The following is a 23,295-nucleotide window of genomic DNA, read 5'->3' as shown; positions in this document are numbered from 1 at the left end:
AAAGGACACTTCACATCAATTGCAAGGAGTTGTTGGCGGTTCATCTGGCCTTGATAAACTTCAAGTCCCTCCAGCTAAACAAGGTGGTGGAGGTGGACTCCGACAACACCACAGCCTTGGCTTACATCTCCAAGCAGGGAGGGACTCATTCGAGGAAGTTGTTCTAGATCGCAAGGGACCTCCTCATCTGGTCAAAAGATCGAAAGCTCACGCTGGTAACGAGGTTCATTCAGGGCGAGATGAATGTCATGGCAGATCGCCTCAGCCGGAAGGGTCAGGTCATCCCCATAGAGTGGACCCTTCACAAGAATGTTTGCAGCAGACTTTGGGCCCTGTGGGGTCAGCCAACCATAGATCTGTTCGCTACCTCGATGACCTAGAGGCTCCCGTTGTATTGTTCTCCGATTCCAGACCCAGCAGCAGTTCACGTGGATGCTTTTCTGCTGGATTGGTCCCATCTCGACCTGTATGCATTCCCGCCGTTCAAGATTGTCAACAGGGTACTTCAGAAGTTCGCCTCTCACAAAGGGACATGGCTGACGTTGGTTGCTCCCCTCTGGCCCGCGAGAGAATGGTTCACAGAGGTACTGCAATGGCTGGTCGACATTCCCAGGACTCTTCCTCTAAGAGTGGACCTTCTACGTCAACCTCACGTAAAGAAGGTACACCCAAACCTCCACGCTCTGCGTCTGACTGCCTTCAGACTATCGAAAGACTCTCAAGAGCTAGAGGCTTTTCGAAGGAGGCAGCCAGAGCGATTGCCAGAGCAAGGAGGACATCCACTCTCAGAGTCTATCAGTCTAAATGGGAAGTCTTCCGAAGCTGGTGCAAGGCCAATGCAGTTTCCTCAACCAGTACCACTGTAACCCAGATTGCTGACTTCCTGTTACATCTAAGGAACGTAAGATCCCTTTCAGCTCCTACGATCAAGGGTTACAGAAGTATGTTGACAGCGGTTTTCCGCCACAGAGGCTTGGATCTTTCCACCAACAAAGATCTACAGGACCTCCTTAGGTCTTTTGAGACCTCAAAGGAACGTCGGTTGTCCACTCCAGGCTGGAATCTAGACGTGGTCCTAAGGTTCCTTATGTCATCAAGATTTGAACCTCTCCAATCAGCCTCTTTTAAGGACCTCACATTAAAAACTCTTTTCCTCGTGTGCTTGGCAACAGCTAAAAGAGTAAGTGAGATCCACGCCTTCAGCAGGAACATAGTTTTCACATCTGAAACGGCTACATGTTCCTTGCAGCTCGGTTTTTTGCTAAAAACGAGCTTCCTTCACGTCCTTGGCCTAAGTCGTTCGAGATCCCAAGCCTGTCCAACTTGGTGGGGAACGAACTGGAGAGAGTACTTTGCCCAGTTAGAGCTCTTAGGTACTATCTAAAAAGGTCAAAACCTTTACGAGGACAATCAGAAGCCTTATGGTGTGCTATCAAGAAGCCTTCTCTTCCAATGTCTAAGAACTCAGTTTCTTACTACATCAGGCTTCTGATTAGGGAAGCACATTCTCATCTGAAGGAAGAAGACCTTGCTTTGCTGAAGGTAAGGACACATGAAGTGAGAGCTGTGGCTACTTCAGTGGCCTTCAAACAGAACCGTTCTCTGCAGAGTGTTATGGATGCAACCTATTGGAGAAGCAAGTCAGTGTTCGCATCATTCTATCTCAAAGATGTCCAGTCTCTTTACGAGAACTGCTACACCCTCGGACCATTCGTAGCAGCGAGTGCAGTAGTAGGTGAGGGCTCAGCCACTACATTCCCATAATCCCATAACCTTTTTAACCTTTCTCTTGAATACTTTTTATGGGTTGTACGGTCGGCTAAGAAGCCTTCCGCATCCTTGTTGATTTGGCGGGTGGTCAATTCTTTCTTGAGAAGCGCCGAGGTTAGAGGTTGTGATGAGGTCCTTTAGTATGGGTTGCAGCCCTTTATACTTCAGCACCTAAGAGTCGTTCAGCATCCTAAGAGGACCGCTACGCTCAGTAAGGAAGACGTACTTAATAAAGGCAGAGTAATGGTTCAAGTCGTCTTCCTTACCAGGTATTTATTTATTTTATGTTATTTTTGAATAACTAATAAAATGAAATACGGGATACTTAGCTTCTTTGTTAACATGTATGCTGGTCTCCACCCACCACCCTGGGTGTGAATCAGCTACATGATCATCGGGTAAGATTAATATTGAAAAATGTTATTTTCATTAGTAAAATAAATTTTTGAATATACTTACCCGATGATCATGAATTTAAGGACCCGCCCTTCCTCCCCATAGAGAACCAGTGGACCGAGGAGAAAATTGAGTTCTTGTTGACAAGAAGTACTTGAGTACCTGCTCACAGATGGCGCTGTTGTGTACACCCCCACCTGTATAGCGATCGCTGGCGTATCCCGACCGTAGATTTCTGTCGGGCAACAGAGTTGACAGCTACATGATCATCGGGTAAGTATATTCAAAAATTTATTTTACTAATGAAAATAACATTTTAATACGAGAAGCTCATTCTCACTTGAATGAGAAAGACCGATGTTTGCTTAAGGTTAAGACGCACGAAGTTAGAGCTATAGCAACCTCCGTGGCCTTCAAGCAAAATAAATCTCTGCAAAGTATTATGGACGCGACTTTTTGGAGAAGCAAGTCAGTGTTCGCGTCATTTTACTTAAAAGATGTCCAGACTCTTTACGAGGACTGCTACACACTGGGTCCATTCGTTGCAGCGAGTGCAGTAGTGGGTGAGGGTTCTACCACTACATTACCCTAATTCCAATATCCTTTTTAATCTGTCTCTTGAAATGTTTTTTAATATTGTTTTTTTGGGCTGTACGGAAGGCTAAGAAGCCTTTCGCATCCTTGTTGATTTGGCGGGTGGTCAAAGTCATTTCTTGAAAGCGCCCAGATTAGGGGTTTGATGAGGTCCTGTTAGTATGGCTTGCAACCCTTTATACTTCAGCTCCTGGGAGTCTTTCAGCATCCTAAGAGGATCGCTGGGCTTCGTGAGGAAGACAGACTTACAAGGCAGAGTAATCGTCTAAGTCAACTTCCTTACCAGGTACCTATATATTTTGGTTTTGTTATATTGATAACTGTCAAAAACTCTTAGCTTATACGCTGTAAACTTAATTAACTCTGGTCTCTACCCACCGCCTTGGGTGTGAATCAGCTATTATATATTCATCGGCTAAGTTAAATATTTAAAAATGATATTTTAATTATAAAATAAATTTTTGAATATACTTACCCGGTGAATATATAAATTAAAGGCCCTCCCTTCCTCCCCAATAGAGACGCAGCGGGACGAGAAGAATTGAAGGGTTTGTTTATATGCAAGAGTGGTATCTGGCCGATAGTTGGCGCTGGTGGGCACACCCGCAACCTTCATAGCGATCGCTCGCGAGTTTTTGAGTGTGTTTTCTGTCGAGCCGCTGAGTAGCAGCTATTATATATTCACCGGGTAAGTATATTAAAAAATTTATTTTATAATTAAAATATCATTTTAAAGAAAACTGTACTATTGATACAAAAATAAATTTGGTTTTCTTGACAGGTACCTGAGGGTCAGTTACTCAGCATTGATAGTATTTTTGGTGGTGCTAAAGTGACTCAAGAAGCTGACAACATCCTTATTTTACAAGTCAAAGAGAGTAACACTGTCAATCAAGGTAAAAAGGCACTTCAGGTGAGTTGTCCATTTTCTATATGAATCATATATTTTACCTATAAAATGTAAAAGATCATAAACACCTGATGGTCAATAGACTACTTTTGGGGCTTAAACATTTGTATTATATTATCAGCTACTTTTTAGCCGTCATTTATTTTCTTACCTCATCAGAATCAGGAGAAGGGAAGGAGTAGGATAGCTTTACAACAAGACAATATATCCTTACCTTCTGGGAGTTTGTGTTTTTTAGTTAAATACTTTAATTGGAAAAGTGCAAAACACTAGTATCCCAACCACCCATTGAGATGCTAATGCTAGAGAGTTATTGGGTCCTTTGACTGGCCAGACAGTATTACGTTAGATCCATCTCTCTGGTTACGGTTCATTTTTCCTTTGTCTATACATACACCAAATAGTCTGGCCTATTCTTACCACATTCTCCTTTGTCCTCATACACCTGACAACACTGAGATTACCAAACAATTCTTCTTTGCTCAAGGAGTTAACTACTGCACTGTAATTGCTCAGTGGCTACTTTTCTCTTGGTAAGAGTAGACGAGACTCTTTGGCTATGGCAAACAGTTCTTCCATGAGAAGGACACTCTAAAGTTAAACCATTGTTCTCCAGTTTTGGGTTGTGCTATAGCTTCTGAACCATTGTTCTCCAGTTTTGGGTTGTGCCATAGCTTCTGTACCAAGGTCTTCCACTGTCTTTACCCAGAGTTCTCTTGCTTGAGGGTACACTCGGGCACACTATTCATCACGTTTCTCTCCCTCTTCTTTTTTTTTTTTTTTATCAGATTTTTAATATTGTTACTGTTCTTAAAATATTTTGTATCTATTGTTCATTACTTTTGCAGTTTGTTTATCTCCTTATTTCCTTTCCTCACTGGGCTATTTTTCCATTGTTGGAGCCCTTGGGCTAATAGCATCCTGGTTTTCTAACTAGGGTTGTAGCTTAGCTGGTAATTATAATCATTCCTGTACATGTAATGGTAACTGCTAGCCTAGGGTATTCTACCCCAACTTTTATCAAAATCTTTTAAATGTATATGTAAGTCAGCGCAGTAACCATAAAAAGAAGCAATCATTATACAGAATACAAGTATTGGTATTTCAAAATTTAACCAATTATACACGCTTCCTATTGAATCCTAAACCAGCTGATGTCATCTTGCCACTGGGTACATGAAGTGAAATGTTGGCTAGGCTCATTGCATTTACATAAATGTATCTGGCCAGGTAACCGTTTTGTACCCAGCCATGTAAGGATAGATTGAATTGAGAGACAGAGTAAGGCATTTATAGAGGCTTTGGGATTATATAATTGCTCAACTATGAATATCCCATATGGAGATTTTTTTGAACAAGTGATCTATTCTTACTCTGGAAATAATATTAAGCTACCTGAAACAGTTTGACTTATAATCATAGGTTGAAGGCTATTTGACCATTTAATAAATTTTAGACTTCAAATTATCCTGGTAAAAGGACTAGCATAATTTTAAACAGGTTATATATGGGACATAAGCATGATATTCTGTTATTTATTACAAGGCAGAGATTAACCCCAATTTGTAACTCATCTCATATGTATCCATCAACAAAACATAATTAATGGGCTGCCCTTTTTACAATTAATAGAAAAGTTAGCCTAAGGCATTTTAGTATACTTTAGTAATGTTATCCCCGTTTAACCTCTCATATTGTTTTATCAAATCGGTCGGAGATATCTCCTAGAATTACTATCATAATTCGATACTCTTCTCTTTTAGAGAAACGAGGATATACCCTTCCTTCCTCCTGAGTGCCGCCAACCCTATCTTTCGTCATTCCCATTGAGTAGTGTACTCCGGCTTGACTGAGATAGTGATATCTGTCGATCCTCTTTGCCGGTGAGTATCCCGGCTTTGAAATACGACAGTAACTCAGGGTATTCCGTCTTGTTGCCGACAACGCTACCGATGGAGGAATAGTCATTCCCCTGCCGGCATAGGAAACTCTGCTTCCCTAGTCCACAACCGAAGTGGTTAGTATTATTGCCGCCACATTCTCCCTTGTGGACTAAAAGACATGTCTTATATCCAACAATGTCTCAGGCCAGGGAATCGTTATTCTTCTGGCACCCAGGACGGCGCCGGCATAGGAAACTATGTTTCCTTGATTTACAGCCGAAAGTAGGAGGCATACCTGCTGCCTCCTTTCTATGTAAAATATAAGACCCTTTCCCTTCCCCTTCTGTCCTTTAGTGACGGCTTAGCCGTCACAATCCCTGGGGCTGGCATTCTACAATCACCCCGCTTGTCGGGCTGACTGCGGTACCGGCCGGGCTCCTACAAAGGTGGTTAGGTTGCCGCTTCGACCATCTCCCTAACGGTAGCAATGCTCCGGGAAAGGTTGAGCCGGCCCTGACGGCTGCTGGTGGGAAACCCATTACAACTTTGAGTATTCTTTAGTCCTCCCTTGGACTGCCATCCACAAGCCCTGTAACCGGCAGTATAGCCGGCAACAGAAATTGTGGATGGATGGAAGCTAGAATCAGTACATCCTCTCCCCTTCCATTTGAATCCTCATTCTGGAAAGAAGGCAATAGAGACAGTAGTCCCTACAACCCTTTTTATTGTACTAAACTATAATAATACAGTACTCCTCTCCATTCTTTCTCTCTCTCTGTCGGCTAGTGCCGCCAAGTACTAGCCTAACCTGGTAGTATACTGGCAGAACTACAGTATAAGACAATACAGTAGCCAGGATTCCTGCTGTATAACAATACAGCTGTTAGAAAACTAGAGTATATAATAATACAGTAGTATGAATTTCCAACATACTCTGTGTATCCTTTTACAGTCCATTGTTGAGACCGCTTAGCAAATGTTGAGGTGAAGCATTCCTTCAACATTCTGATGTATCTTGGATCATCGGAACATCAATAATTACCCCGCAGTATTAATATTTTACAAGTGGTGGAGTTCGTGTTAGTATACACAGACTTCAGCTCTATGTACGGGAGCTATTCCACCCTGTATTTTCCCTGATAAGGAAATTAAAAATCTTAATATTGGGGGAGGTCATAGCAATTGCCTGGACAGGATACACAGATATGTGTCTTTCCTATTTCCCAAGCTATATTAATAATAGTAATACTGTACATACTGTTTAATGCATGTGAAAATATTTATCAGTGAGATAAATTACCCCATACTCATTTCACTCTTTCTTTCCTTACAGGAGGAGGCAAAGGTGAAGTGTGCAGTCATGTTCTGCAACCACAAAAGCATGGACTTTTGTGGCCACGAGATGTGCAGGTCCCATGCCCCCTGCTCCATCGCAACTGAAACATTGAGGTATTGGGATCCGAAGGGTTGCACCGTCTGCTCGGCCTTGATGACTAATGGTTTCGGTGATCCCAAGACGACGGAGTCGAGGGATACTGCGAGGGAAATCCTTCGTAAGTGGGTAAGAGGAACTCTACAGGACCTTACTTGCCAAATGAAGCTATGGGAAGCCTTCTGGTTCCTAAGGCCCAATCCGACGCGGTTGTGCCTCAGGCACAGGTTAAGCCTCCCTTCATTCAACTCCTCAATCGGACCCGCTGTTAACCAAGGGCGAAGCGCTCATGGCACAGCTGACGCAGATGATAGAAACAATGCGCAAGGAACAAGAGATGAGGAAGGAAGTCAGAGAAGCGCAACGCTCGGGCGCTTTCAGAGGCTCTCACAAGAGTGTCAGAGTCTCCGACTTACCCCAATGCTTCGCAGCCAACCCCTGGAGGTATGCGGAGGTTATGCCCATGATGAATGGGAAACTTTACATCTCCGAGAAGATGTGGGCCAAACCCCTCGAAGATCTCCAATTCTGGCCTAACATTTTGGCCTACCCGGAATGTTTCTTGAGATTGCGGGACGAACCAACATCTCGAGAGGAGACGGAACCTAAGGAGGTCATGGTCTTTGAGCATGACAAGGCGCAGGCTCTCATGACAAGTACCCTAAAGAAAGCCAGCTATACCAACTCGAAGGTTTCAGGAGCAAGAGGCATCCTACCTTCCTTGCTCCTTCCTCCAAAGCTTTTCCCTTTTCGCCCAAAGCTCTCAACTGCGGGCTAAAAGCAGCCGACGCAGGCAAACCATGCCCTACGCTAGAGAAATGCAAGCCATTGTCTCTAGCCCTGCCTACCAGCGAGAAGGAATTGAACGAGGTTCATTTAACCTTCTCAATCTCTACAAACTGAATCCAGAGATAGCAGGACAACAGTTCGACGAGAACCTTCCAAAGTTGTCGGAACATCTTCTGAGAAGGAACAGGAGACAAAAGAGAGACTAGCCGCCTCTTTGTCTCTCCAGAACTGTACGGAGATGTGTGCAGGCCTATTGAGCACCTCAGATATGTACACGGTCCTAGCCAAGATGCACATGGCTACCCTCATGAAGGACATGTATGCTTTCGTAAAGGCCAGGAGGGCCTGTAGAGAGCATGAGTTTGCCAATCCAACGGTCAAACACGAGCCCAGGAAGTTGATTACTTCATGTATCTGGGGCAAGGATCTCTTCCCAAAAGTAGTAGTCCAAGAGGTAGTTGCTAAAGCCGCCACGGAGAATAGGAACCTTCTCCAGAAGTGGGGCATGTCTTCCAAGAGGAAATCATCCTCTGACACTGGTTCCCAACCCAAGAACAGAAAGACAAAGAAGCCACGCGTACCTCATAGACCTGCACAGCATCCTACAGTTACCATGACCACAGTGCCCCAAATGGTTGCCCAGCCGCAAACCACCTTCCAAATGATACCCCAGCAGTTGGTAGCTCAGTCGCCAGCCTTTAATCCAGGTTTTGAGAGGCACACCACTACCTTTCACCCTAAAGGTAGAGGCTCCTCAAGAAACCCCTCAAGGGGTAGAGGAGGACGTGGTCAGGGTAAACAAACCCTCCGGATCATCTCAACAACTAGATGCTCTGGGTAAGAGGAAGACTTCCACTTTCGGGATCGTTGGACCTTTGATCCTTGGGCCCACAGCCTAATCAAGAATGGACTCGGGTGGAAATGGAACAAAACTCCACCCCCTTTTCCTCAATTCTACCAATACTCCACCCCCTTATTGGAAGAATATACCTTAGAATTCTTAAACAAAAAGGTAGTAAGGAAAACAAAGTCCATCAAATTCCAGGGAAGGCTGTTTGTGATCCCAAGAAAGACTCTGACAAACTCAGTCATTCTAGACTTAAGTTCACTGAGAACAACAAGTTCCGGATGCTAACCCTACAACACATAAGGACCCTGTTACCAAAAGGGGCGTACACGGTCTCAATAGACCTAGCAGTTGCTTATTGGCACCTACCAGTCAGCCGCCCCCTCTCCTCCTACCTAGGATTCAAAACTACTGAAGACAAATTATGTTTTCACAGCCATGCCCTTTGAACTAAACATAGCCCCAAGGATATTTACAAAACTTGCGGACACAGTCGTCCAACAGCTACGCTTAGAAGGTATTCTGGTAGCAGTATACCTGGACGATTGGCTGGTGTGGGCAGCATCCAAGACAGCTTGTCTGCAGGCAGCCACGAAGGTGATCCAGTTCCTGGATCATCTGGGCTTATAGATCAACTACAAGAAGTCTCGCTTCTCTCCAGCTCAAGAGTTTCAATGGTTAGGAATCCATTGGAACTTGCAGTCACACTGCCTCTCCATCCCACCGAAGAAGAGGAGAGAGATTGCGGGTTCTGTCAAGAGACTACTTAAATCCAACAAGATTTCAAGACACCAACAGGAAAGAGTACTGGGCTCTCTCCAGTTTGCAGCAGTGACAGACCCAGTGCTAAAAGCACAACTAAAAGATGCGTGAGGGGTCTGGAGAAGATACACATCAAACGCTCTAAGAGATCAACAGAGATTGACACCGACCTTACTGCGTTTGCTTCTAAGGCCATGGTCAAAGGTCAAGAGCCTAACAAAGACAATTCCCTTACAACCACGTCAACCTTCAGTGGTCATCCACACAGATGGCTCACCGGAAGGATGGGGAGGCCATTCCCATCAAAGGAAAGTACAAGGGAACTGGTCACACCAGTTCAAGACCTTTCACATCAACATTCTGGAAGCCATGGCAGTCTTCCTAACGTTGAAGAAACTATCCCCTCACAGATCAGCCCACATCAGGCTGGTCCTGGACAGCGAAGTAATAGTGAAATGTCTGAACCGACAAGGCTCAAGATCGCCCTTCATCAATCACGTGATGTTAGCCATCTTTCGCTTGGCAAGAAAGAAAAGATGGCACTTATCAGCAGTTCACCTGCAAGGGTTCCGCAGTGTGACGGCGGACGCTCTATCCAGGAAAAAACCGATGGAAACAGAATGGTCCCTGGACGCAGACTCGTTCTCCTTCATCTTGGAAAAAGTCTCTGAACTGCAGATCGACCTCTTCGCAACAAGCAACAACAGTAAACTACCTCGATATGTAGCCCCATACGAGGACCCACAGGCAGAAGCGACGGACGCTATGTCCCTCGATTGGAACAGATGGAATCATATCTATCTGTTCCCACCAACAAATCTCCTGCTGAAGGTCCTCAACAAGCTGAGATCCTTCAGAGGAACAGCAACAGTAATGGCCCCTAAATGGCCCAGGAGTAATTGGTTCCCTCTAGTGATAGAACTGAAGCTGAAGCTGTTTCCTCTGCCGAGTCCAGTTCTGTCCCAACTGGTTCAGAAGTCGACTGTCTACGCTTCATCTTTGAAAACCCAAAACCTACATCTCATGATTTTCTCGCCCTAGCAGCCAAGAAAAGGTTCGGGATCTAAAAAGACAACATCGACTTTATAGAAGAATACAAGTCAAAGTCAACCAGAAGACAATATGAATCGTCTTGGAAGAAATGGGTCTCCTTTGTCAAAACAAACAGACCGGCAAAAATCTTGATAGACTTTTGCCTTTCCTTCTTCGTCCACCTTCATGAACAAGGCCTGGTTTCTGCCACAATATCTATGTGTAAGGCAACTTTGACTAGTCCTCTTCTTTACGCCTTTCAGGTGGACCTCTCAAACGAAATCTTCAATAAGATTCCGAAAGCATGCGATATACTCAAACCAGCAACCCCTCCAAAGCCCATATCATGATCCTTGGACAAAGTCTTGCACTATGCTTTGAACTTGAACAATGAAGATTTTACCCTAAAGGATCTAACAAAGAAAGTGATATTCTTGTTTGCTATAGCCTCAGGGGCTAGAGTTAATGAAATAAGTGGCCCTATCTAGAAACGATGGTCATATTCAGTTCTCAGAAGGGGGAGAACTGAATCTTTCCCGATCCTACCTTTCTCGCCAAAAACGAGCTGCCCACTGAAGGAAGGATGTCTCCCTATGTCCAGTAGACTGTCTATCTTAGAAGAACTTCAGATTTCAAGGAGGGACAGCTCTTCCTAGGCGAAACCTCAGGATCAAATTTATCCCTTAAACAACCGAGGGCAAAACTCACCTACTTTATTCGCAGAGCGGATCCTGACAGTACACTCGGAGGTCACGATCCTAGGAAAGTTGCTTCCTCGTTGAACTTCTTTCAACATATGGACTTTGATAGACTCCGCTCATATACTGGGTGGAAATCTTCTAGAGTCTTCTATAAACATTACACGAAGCAAGTGCATGAAATAAAACACTTTGTGGTGGCGGCAGGTAGTGTTTGTCGTCTAGTGTTGCGATGAACAGTGGACTGTGTGGGACTTTACAGTCAACTGGGTGGACAGGTATTAGCATCTTGAGTGTAATACCTTTTTAATGAGAATCACTCGGACTGTTCTATATAGGTGTAGAATCTAACCAATAACACCAATGCCGTGAGAACATTCGTACACAGTGTTGAAACATATCCAACATTGAAGTGAAATCAATCAAATAATTTCAAAAGAATGAGTGGCACCTATGACTAATCCATAATATATGTTTGTTCCAACACAGAGACTTACCTCGAACTACTTTCTTATGAGTTATCTGTAATCTCCTCTCAACCGACCAGAGTTTTGTGTAGTATACCCTACCTCCGTTTTCTATGGAGGACTAACCCAGGAGTAAGGAGAACGTGCCCTGAGGGTAGACCTGAGGTAGGTCGGCGTTAGCTTGGGTCTCGCTAGTCAGTAAGTTCTCTGGTCGCGTCGTGATACCATCACGCCGCTCTCATTCTCTTACGACCCTTTGTGTCCCGACTCGTGTGTCCCACGTGGTTACCGCGTGGTATCTCTCTGCTTTTTCCTTGTGTTCTCGCGTGTTCACTACCTTTCCTTGTGTTTCCCAAGTGAATTCCTTGGTATTCCCTTCGTGCCTGTGTCTTGTGGTTGTGTGCGATGGAGCAGATCCGCCGTTGTCCTGGGCCTAGGGCCGGGAAGTTGTGTGGAGCATGCCTTTCCAAGCCAGAAGTGGACCCTCATTCCCTTTGCTCTTCCTGTAGAGGCAGATTGTGCTCGCCGTCGGATACGTGCGAGGAGTGTGTTAACTGGAATGAGATCCAGTGGGTGCGATATGGCACGAAAAAGAAGTCCTCGAAATGTTCGCCCAGGAAGTCTAGCATCTCTTCGCCGTTATCGTCGCCAAGTGGACGGTCCGACGGGGCTTCTGTCTCTTCTTCCCCTAACCAGAGTAGGGGACGAGGTAAGTCCGTTGCGGGGAAAGTGCCGAGGGCCCTTCCCCAGGAGTCTAATGTACAGACAGTCCCCAACTAACGAACACAATAGGGACCGAGAGTCTGTTCGTAAGCTGGATTGTTCGTAAGTCGTTAGCGTTAAATTTTGGTCTAGGGTAGGCGTAACCTGACTCAGATGTCTACGATTTTCAGCCGTAGAGGTCAACAAATAGCCCCATTTCATATAAAATAGGTTATTACAAATATTTTACTTTATCATATTACAGTAGTCTGTATAATACTGTAAAGTTCAGTACAGTAAGTTGTTTTATTATCCTGTACTGCACACTACATAATAGAAACTTGCACAAACAATCGGCCATACATATGTACTGCATTTCTGAATCAGCCGACTTAAAGTAAAATCGTAGTAAATATAGTGTACTGTACATTTAGTACAGTACTGTATATTAATTCCTTTTTAAATAAATGTACTGAAATCTATTTTATTGTTCCATTACCCATTTTTTTTGCTAGAAACTTACGTAAACAAGCGGCCATTTGCATTATGTACTGTAATGTTTACCTTTTCACGCTGATCAAATCAGCTGACTTGTACTGTACTGTATTTACTGTATGTAACAGTACTGTGCATTTAACTGCTTCGTGGTTGTTTTGGTAATGTTAAATAAAATGCAGGTTAGTTTACTGAATTGTTTTATTTTAATTTTGACCGACGGAATCATTCTTTGTAGAGTATACGTCACGTATCTTGTGACGTCATATATTTGGCGGAATCGCGCTGACAAACTGAATGATTTCCTTTCATTATGTTGCCGAGTAATCTTATTACAGCATTCCCATAATCGAAACACCGAGTAACGATATCAAGTGTTTTAGTGGTCTGTATCATTAGTTATGAGATTAGTACAACTTACCGTAAAGTTAAGAAAAAAGAAGTCTGATGACGTTATATTTCTTCTGGCGGAAGGCGAGAGGCAAATCAAGTGATTTTCTTCCGATCTGTTACAATTCCCATAATCGAAACATCGAATAAGGATATAAAGAATTTTTTAATATTTTTCAAAGACATATGAAGATTTAACTACATTAAAAATCAAATAAAAAAGAGAGAGAGAGAGAGAGAGAGAGAGAGAGAGAGAGAGAGAGAGAGAGAGAGAGAGAGAGAGAGAGAGAGAGAGAGAGAGAGAGAGAGAATATTTAAACTTGCGATGAAATCTACGGATGTTTACGAACATGTTTGGACTTCCGTCAATTTGTGTTCGTATCTCCGGATGTTCGTAACACGGATGTTCGTATCTTGGGGAGCGCCTGTATATGATGTGGGGGTTGCTTGGCCTTCTCAGGCTAGTGGGGAGCCTGATAGTGTTGTGTCTGGGGGTTCTGGAGACTCTGCCCTTGTGCTTGGGGGGCACGTCTCCTCCGACGACCCCATGTGGAGTAGTAACGTTGTGCCTGTCTCTTCGCCCGCTTCGTGGGCCTGTGTTTCAGGTACTTCAGCGGCTGGTAGCGCCCAGGAGAAGTAAGTGAGCCCTTCGGGTGGAGGCTCCCTAAAACGCCAGGTAGGTCCCCGATGCGGATGGAAGAGGGCCTGGATACCTGGTTCCCAAGTGTAGTGCGACCGACCTCCTTTCCAGGAGCAGGCGTTCCCGCTCAAGGTCCCACTCGAGATACAATAGGAAGCGATCCAGGTCACCACGGAGGAAGTACAGGAAGAGTCGGTCTCCCTATGGTGAATGGGTCTTTGTTCCCCGTAGGAGCGATTTTCAACGTTCCCCTGGCCGACGGTCCAGGGATTATTCGCCACGAAGGCCCTCGTCCAGCCGCAAGTATGACCCTCGCAAGGAGCAATGCAAGAAGGCCTCTTCAGGCAGGCGTAAGACCGCGAAGCTTCCGGCTCACCCCGCCCAGCGGGGGGAGCCGTGCTTTCGTACGGGCAGCCTGGTCGGGTCAGCACAGCTGGCTCGGCCCTTGGACTCACAGGAACGGTTTCCTCCATTGGGTCAGCCCACGGGAACCGCGTCCTCGTCCTCCAAAGAGATTGTACGAACGGTAGTTCTCGCCGACACGGCGATTCCCATCCCGACACCCGACCCTGGTGCGGAGGTTCCCGTCGGGGCAGACCGCTACCACCGCAGGGGAGTGCCCGTTGATCCAGAGCCAAAGCGCACGGTAGGAGTGCCCGGTGACCCGGCTCCCCGGGATCAGGTAGAAGGTACTGCTGACGGCAGGGAAGGTTCCCCGACCAAGGACTCGGCGTATCGGAGAGTAATAGGCCTGATACGAAGGCATCATCGTATTGAGAAACCCGTTTTCAATCGACGAGGACTTCTGGAGGTCCAGCCTGAGTCAGTTGATGGAGGCACCCGTGCAGCAGAAAACTTCCCTGGCCCTGCCTGTGGCCAGGGATATAGTCCTGGGACGGGCTCACGTGGATAAGGTTGTGGCGGGCAATGACGAGGCTCCCAAGACACAGAGCTCCTCGAAGTTACTACAGGGACTCAGGTCCCAGAGTAAGTTTTATGTGCCAGAAGGGCAGCGACCGGGAGCCTGCAAGGTAGAGCCTTCCCTCGAAGTTCTGGGACAGGGTGCCCCAGAAGACAGAGCCTCTTCGGCCCCGATTTGCTTTTCGCAGTCGGAGGCGGCGATGATGGAGGAAATGTCGAAAGACTTAGTGCACGTCGCCTCTTGGTTGGACTGGTGGGCCTCCACGCTGGTAGGGGTACAGGCCACTTATTACTTGACGGACCCGGAGCAACACAACCTACTGAAGGAGCTTATCATCTCCGGGGGCAAGACTTTGAAGTTCCTAACATATCAGTCCCTTGCCCTTTCAGCGAACTGGGTACTGCGCAAGAGGGATACTATCTTGGCGAAGCTTTCCCGGAAGATCCCGGACAGAGAGGCGAGGGCTATGAGGAGCCTTCCTGTGTGGGGTGACTCCTTGTTCCCCTTAAAACAGCTGGAGGAGATAATGGAGAAGGTAGCTAAACGGAAGGAAGTGGGCACTCCCAGACTTCAACCAGTAAGGAGGCCCGCCTACAAGGGGTCAACATCAGATGGGCCCTCTACTTCTCAGGCCTCTCCTAGCCTGATGAGGAGAGACGCCCCATCTTCCTCTTGGGCTTCAGCACCACAGCCCCCCCGTAGAGGAGCACCAGCGGCGTCTGCCTCTTTTAGAATGGCTTATTCAGCTTCCAAGAGAGGACGTTCAGGCCGCTCCTCCAGGAGGAGATAGAGTGGGAGGCACCCCTACTCCTGCCCAAGCCTCAGGTTGGGGGATGCCTCAGACGATATTGGCAAGCATGGAGGGCTCACGGAGCGGAGCCCTGGACAGTATCCGTACTGAAAGAAGGGTACAGGCTCCCGTTCTTACGGAACCTCCACCTTTGATTCCGGCCAGCCTGACGGAGTGGCTGGCACCCAAAGACCCGTTGAAGAGGGCGGCCCTTCAAGAAGAAGTGTCCACAATGTTGGAGAAGTGTGCCATGGAAGAGGTCCTACATCCCGGGGCCGGGTTTCTACAGCCGACTATTTTTGGTAGAAAAGGCGACGGGGGGATGGAGACCGGTGATAGACCTGTCAGCTCTCAACAAGTTTGTTTGCAAGATGGATTTCAAAATGGACACTCCGAAGTCGGTCTTGCAGTCCTTGAGGGAAAAAGACTATATGATGACTGTAGACCTCAAGGACGCATACTTTCAAATCCCGGTCCACCCCTCAAGCCGAAAGTTTCTCCGGGTGAAGTGTGGTGCCCAGATCCTGCAATTCAAGACCCTCTGCTTCGGGTTGTCAACTCCGGGTGAAGTGTGGTGCCCAGATCCTGCAATTCAAGACCCTCTGCTTCGGGTTGTCAACAGCTCCCCAGGTATTCACGAGTCTTCACGACAGTTTCGGTGTGGGCTCACGAGTGGGGTATTCGCCTCATCCGGTACCTGGACGATTGGTTGCTCCTTTCCTCCTCAGAGGACGTTTTGAGGGAGCAAGGTGTAAAGCTGCTTCAATTTTGCAAGGGTCTGGGTATCATGATCAACCCAGAAAAATCGAACCTGTCGCCCTCCACCAGGATGACCTACTTGGGGATGACACTGAATTCCCGACTAGTGAAGGCCTTTCCGTCAGAGGAACGGGTGAACAACCTAATAATGATCCTTCTGCCTTTCCTTTCCGGGCAACCCAAGAGAGCCAAGGACTGGCAAAGGCTAATAGGTCATCTGGTGTCATTGGAGAAACTGGTTCCCCAAGGGAGGCTCAGGCTCAGGAGTATCCAATGGAACCTGAAGGGTTGCTGGAACCAACTGGACTCGCCCCAAAAATTAATCCCAGTTCTGCCAGACACAATACCCTCCCTGGAGTGGTGGCAGTGCCGGTCGAATACGCTCAAGAGGATGCCCTTCGCGACCGAGCTTCCAGAGATGCTCCTATTCACAGACGCCTCCAACGAGGGATGGGGAGCACATCTCCTCAATGAGACGGCGAGAGGAACCTGGATGGACGTGGAGAAAGGCCTACACATCAATGTCCTGGAGTTGAAGGCAGTCCAAAAAGTTTGTCTGCAGTTCATCGAACTTCTAAGGGGAAACACTGTGGCGTTGATGTGCGACAACGCCACAGTAGTCGCGTACATAAAGAAGCAAGGAGGCCTCAAGTCAAAGGAGTTGTGCTATCTCGCCCTAGAGATCCTGGATTGGGCAGAGTCGAACCAGATAGTAATATCGGCAATATTCATCCCAGGAAAGAAGAACATCCTAGCCAACGGTCTCAGCAGGATGGGACAGATAGTGGGAACAGAATGGTCCCTCCTCCCAGAAGTAGCCAGGCTCATCATTCAGAGGTGGGGGTCCCCAGTGATGGACCTCTTTGCAACCAGGCTGAACGCACAACTCCCCGTGTTTTGTTCTCCTGTCCCAGACCCAAAGGCGGCCTTGGAAGATGCCTCTCAGCACAAATGGGACAACCTCGACGTGTACGCTTTTCCCCCCTTCACGTTGATCAGGCAAGTGCTCAACAGAGTAAGGGCTGCCCGAAACTTAAGGATGACTTTGGTAGCGCCCTGGTGGCCGGAGAGAGAGTGGTTCGCGGATCTAAAAGACCTGGCATGTCTTCCTCCGTGGCCACTTCCTGACAGGCCAGATCTTCTACAACAACCACACTTTCTCAGGTTCCACGACAACCCGCAGTCTCTATGCCTTCCCGCCTGGAGACTATCGAGCGACTCCTGAGGAAGGAAGGATATTCGTCAGGAACTGCAGAAAAGATGTCGCGTTATCTGAGACGATCTTCGGCAGCGGTCTACCAAGCGAAATGGGCCTCTTTTACGAAGCCTCGGTCCCAGATATCGCAGATTTTCTAGTACATCTCAGAGACGATTTGGGGATGTTAATTCCAGCTACAAAAGGAGTACATGCAGCCTTGGGTCAAGTCTTCTTTCTGAAGGGCATCGACCTGGGCTCCTCTAAACACATCTCTATGCTTATCAGGGTGCCTCAGTGGGACTTGGCTAGTGTTCTGAAGATGTTGAGTAGTCCCCCGTTTGAACCGCTGAAAGATAATGTAGACAGGGATCTCACTCTCAAGACGGTCTTTTTGTTGGCCTTGGCCTCTGCAAAAAGAGTAGGAGAGATTCATGGGCTGTCTAACGACGTCTCTCATTCGAAGGGGTGGAGAGAAATCTCCCTCAAGTCCGTCCCTTCTTTCGTGGCAAAAAACCCAGAATCCAGCAGTCTGGGATCCTAAGTTCGAGGGATTCTCAATGCCAGCCATTCCTAAGACAGGGAATCCAGAGGATTTGAGGTTGTGCCCCGTCCGTGCCATTAGGAAGTACCTTGAGAGGACTGCACATCTCCGGCCGGGTATCAAAAGTCTTTTCGTCGCCACGGGTGTTACGAAAAAGCAGGTATCGAAGAATACCATCTCCTTTTGGTTGAGACAAGTTATTGCCAGGGCCTATAATGAGGAGGGACTGACCCTGCCAGGTACTCCTAGGCCACATGACATTAGAGGCCTAAGCATTTCTTTAGCCTTTGAGAAGAACATGGCAGTGGGCCAGATCCTTCGGGCGGGCACCTGGTCGAACCAGTCGACCTTCACTGCCCATTATCTCAAGGATTACTCAAGGAGGTCTTTGGACGGGTTTTCCATTGGGACAATCATCTCTGCGCTCCAAGCGATTTAACGGTGAAGCCCCAGGTGCAATCGTGGATAGCAGAACCAGGAGACACAGGTTCGTTCCTTTTCACCCTAATCCCCGTTTTCCTATCCCTACTGGAGATAACCACACGTATATAACCAATGAAGACACGTCTCTGCAACTTCGTCACTGGACTCAGCATCAGGAAATATTTTAAAGGGTGAGTACTTAGACACTAACGTGAGCTCTTTGTGTAGTTTGCCCTACCTTTCCTTTTTCCGATTTGTTTTATATAACCTAGTTCATATCTAGGTTACTTGACGTCCGCTTAGATGGGTCTGAAGGTCAGGAAGACACTCCCACCTCCTAAAGTGTAAGTCTCCTAAGAAAGTAGTTCGAGGTAAGTCTCTGTGTTGGAACAAATCAAAAATTTTAAGTAATTTTTATTTTTCCTAACATACTTACCGAGAACTACTTTCGGGTAATGGCCCTCCCTACCTTCCCCGAGTGCCTTTCTGCCCTTGCAGGGACTTTTTGCATCATCCGAGGAACTTACTGACTAGCGAGACCCAAGCTAACGCCGACCTACCTCAGGGCACGTTCTCCTTACTCCTGGGTTAGTCCTCCATAGAAAACGGAGGTAGGGTATACTACACAAAACTCTGGTCGGTTGAGAGGAGATTACAGGTAACTCCTAAGAAAGTAGTTCTCGGTAAGTATGTTAGGAAAAATAAAAATTACTTAAAATTTTTTATATTTCTTCCCTTAAAGGTTAAAAATATATATACTCGAAGATGTTGATATGCCTCATGGATTTTATTTATGGTACATTTGTTGTTGTATTCTTATATTTGTCTATACAAATAAAATACATAAAAATGTATCTGCATCTTATTCGCCCTGCATGAAATCAAATAAATGATCCAGAGCCTTTTATTTTTTCCTAAAAATAATATAATTGACAGTATAACCTCTGTGAGAACAACCTGGTAATCTCTAAAAGGTTCAACTTTGTTCCTACGAAATACAAACTTTGACGCCTTATAGCCGATATCGACAATTTCCCTGCAGGGGGCAGGAAGCCCTAAGTTAGTTCTAAACTTAGTGGATATGACAAAAAACGGTAATGGCATATATATTAGATCTGGGAGACCACATAAGGAACTCATTCAAAGTAAGGCACTTATACAAATCCACAGATATAGTACTTTCAAGTAATTCTCTGGTAAACTTCCATCAGGACTACATGGCCGAGCCCAAAAAACGGATTTTGAGCAAAGCGAAAATTCTATTTTTGGGTGATATGGCCATGTCGTCCTGATGGACCCTCCTTCCTTTCAAAAAAGGAGTATACAACTATGTAACAAAAGTCCCCATCCGAAACTACTCTATCTGCGGCTATCCATGCTTAATTGCAACAAGGAATAGTACGCCGTAGTAGTACTGGGAGGGGATCCACCGGGTAACCTTGATAACGGATACCCTTCAAATTTGCCACTCTTCCCCCCTCAAAGCGGAAACTCTATTTGGGGTGAAGATTGTCATGTGTCGTATCAAAAAATACATCCCCTGATATTATGCGATATCCTTAAAAGTTATAATAAGGATACTCGCGCCAGGAGTAAGAATTCTGGAAATCTGTGGTTAATTCTCTGGGAGTATCACTGTAGCCAAATATCCCTTAGAAAGCTGCCTAAAGGAACCTTCCATCAGGACGACTTGGCCATATCACCCAAAAATAGTTTTTTAGCTTTGCTCAAAATCCGTTTATTAATTCACCTTTTTAGGTTAGGCAAAAATGATATATTAAAAATAAATTATGCCAAGAGCTAAGAGCATGATAGTTACTAGCTACTGACGAGTTGTGAAAAATTGCTTCTACCTACCCTACAAAATGATATATGAACGATGGCTCTACAAGTTTATAACTTGGGGGTTGTAAAAGACAAATTGAGATAGTCATGATATACTCATAACTAGATTATTACTAGTTCAACTATTGTAGGCAACTATCGTAGGGCCACCTGTAAAGAAATTTAAATGAAGTCCTTCAAGGATTGTAAGAATCAATAGGGATTTCAGTGCCATAGGAGTAATCAAGAATATATGATTTGCAAGTACAGTATAACTTTGTTAACTTTAACAGTGGATGGATGGGAGTATATGTCATATTGGTCTTCAAGGCCAACCACAGGGTTAATGAAAAATGTTTTTAATTCTCTTTAAATGGAGGATCTATGTATGTATTTAAGCTTATTGTTTACCTTTAGCAAAACTAGTTTTTAATTTCATAATTTTTTTTTTTGTGATTTTCAGCAATTTGTTTAAAAATTACTTTTAATTTTAATTTCAGGTGGTGAAAAATCGCTACGGTGGAAACTTGGGAGTCTTGCCATTGAGATTCCACAGAGAATCTCTTACTTTGTCCTCTCACTTTGCTCCAAAGGGCAGAAGTAACGATAAACCTACCCAGAACAAAAGAAAAGCAGAGTCAGCCAAGCGAGTTAAAGGCATAAATGCTTTCATGCAGTGATGTGGAGTTTTGCAAGTTCCAGCAACCAGTCATTAATTCAGTTTTAATCCAGTGTCAGATTTTGATGGATTAATCAATGTATTCATCTTTATAAAGAGTTTCTTTTGATTTCCTTGTGTGTCTAAGTATTATACTTTGTATTTATAAATTAGAGCAATGTGGCCCAGTGCTGGAGCTAAGAAAGCAATTCAGTGCTGAGGTGCAACTGAGAGTTACCTAACAGATACACTTTGAAGTAAAAGATTGAAATGTAAGTTTAAACTGCAAGGTAGAAAGAAGGAATAAAGATGATGTAGGCTAAAGGGCTGTCACATTTGCTGACTTGACCCTCTGATGATACCTGTAAGAGCTATATAGAAAATATATTCAGCTTTCCTATGCTATTTTCAGATTATTTATTTCTATCCATATTCCTTTGTTAATTACGCAACAAAATTTCAACATTAGTAGGTCGGCACATGAAGTCATTGTTTACCGTAAAATGTTTGCCTCGGGCCAAAAGTCATGAGCCTGACAGTGATTTTGTCTCGGCCAAGATCTGCAGAGAGTTAAGTTGGATTGGGTTTAAACTAAATTAGGATGGGTTGCCCGATTTAAATTATGCACTTCACAATGTAAATGTTAGAGTGTACACACAAAAAGTATTGTACTGTATTTGTAGCCCGCTTTTTTTTTGTACATAATAGATGAATGTTTGCTTTTGTAAATGAAGTTTGTACATTTTTAATAAACAAGAAAAACTTCATTCATTTATATTATTTTCCCATTTGTGCATATGTATCTAATTTAACAAAACATGCAATTCAAGGATAGAAGGTTACTTTAAAGAATTCCAAATAGTTGTAGGTTGGCTGCCAGTAATTGTACAAGATAAACAGTGTAGTAGAAAAAAAAGAAAAGTGAACTGCTCTGTTATGACACTAATTCCCTTAAAAAGTGTGTCCTCTCCTATTAGCACTTTATCGCATTTATAAAAACTTAAGCTCATCTCAAATTGCAAATTCCTAATTGAATTTTGAGCTTTGCCTTGGGAATAATTAACCACTAAGTTCCACGTAGTCATGTCTGGAATGTAGGGAACATGCCATATCTTTGGGATAATGTACCGGGCATAAAAATTCCAAATTAGTTCTCAAGAATTGTTTATAAAATTACCATGGAATGCTTCAAACTGAAGCTTGTCATTCTGATGAATGGTGTTAAAAAAGAAGGATTATTATAGCCATTTCCATCATTAATATTACTACCTAAGCTACAACCTAGTTGGAAAAGCAGGGTGCTACAAGCCTTGGGGCTCCAACAGGGAAAGTAGCCCAGTGACAAACTGAAATAAGGAAATAAATAAGATGAAATGAATAAAAAATATAAGATCAGTTACTGTCAACATAGATCTGTCTTACAGTGAACCCTCGTTTATCGCGGTAGATAGGTTCCAGACCCGGCCGCGATAGGTGAAAATCCGCGAAGTAGTGACACCATATTTACCTATTTATTTAACATGTATATTCAGAAAGTTAAAACCTTCCCTTGTACGTAGTACTGTTAACAAACTACCCTTTAATGTACAGAACACTTAATGCATGTACTAACGTACCCTAAACTAAAACAGGCACAAATATTAAGGGCGACTTTATATCATGCATTTCCTAAACACGCCAAAAAGCACAATAAAAAATGGCAACCAATGTTTTGTTTACGTTTATCTCTGATTATAATGAAGAAACAAACGCATTTACACATCTGTGTACAGGTTAGTTTTTGCATTGATTATATTGATTATTAGGTACAGTATGTTGATTTGGTTATTACTAATGTTTTACCTTAATTTTTCTTAGGACTTCCAAATGAAATGTTTTTCTTTATGATGCCGCCTGAAACGACGGCGTCATAAAGTACGCTCAGTAAACAAACTAAGGAATTTAACGTGCATGATGAAAGTGATAAATAATATTACAGTAAAAGCTTTTATAAAATATGTTACAGTATTAAAAATATTATTTACCGTATCTATATAAAATCATACATACGTACATACGTAGCAAAGCAGGAAAACAATCTACGAGAGAGAGAGAGAGAGAGAGAGAGAGAGAGAGAGAGAGAGAGAGAGAGAGAGAGAGAGAGAGAGAGAGAGAGTTGTTTTACATACATAAATGTAAATTTTAAACAGTAGTCTGTATAATACTGTAAAGTTCAGTACAGTATGTTGTTGTTATAGTCGTGGCGATGAAATTCTCACGAAACAAAAACACGCCATTTGATTACAACAGCTGATTCATTCTCTCTCTCTCTCTCTCTCTCTCTCTCTCTCTCTCTCTCTCTCTCTCTCTCTCTCTCTCTCTCTCTTCGTGTTA

General features: G+C 44.6%; 1 protein-coding gene across 2 annotated transcripts in view; it reads left to right on the top strand.

The window, feature by feature from the left end:
- mtDNA-helicase (mitochondrial DNA helicase) overlaps positions 1-21,657 on the top strand; it is a 126,846-nt gene extending 105,189 nt beyond the window's left edge. For both annotated transcript variants that reach the window (XM_068392179.1, XM_068392180.1), the window contains exons 11-12: positions 3,542-3,673; positions 20,765-21,657. In XM_068392179.1, coding sequence (XP_068248280.1) covers positions 3,542-3,673; positions 20,765-20,944 — 312 coding nt within the window. In that variant the 3' untranslated portion in view covers positions 20,945-21,657. The remainder of the gene's footprint in view (positions 1-3,541; positions 3,674-20,764) is intronic.
- Positions 21,658-23,295: the final 1,638 nt, after the last annotated feature.

The sequence above is a fragment of the Palaemon carinicauda genome, chromosome 18, assembly GCF_036898095.1.
Source record: "Palaemon carinicauda isolate YSFRI2023 chromosome 18, ASM3689809v2, whole genome shotgun sequence".
Classification (NCBI taxonomy): Eukaryota; Metazoa; Arthropoda; class Malacostraca; order Decapoda; family Palaemonidae; genus Palaemon; species Palaemon carinicauda.
The sequence above is the reverse complement of the archived record's forward strand: the minus strand, read 5'-3'. Positions and strand labels throughout refer to the sequence as shown.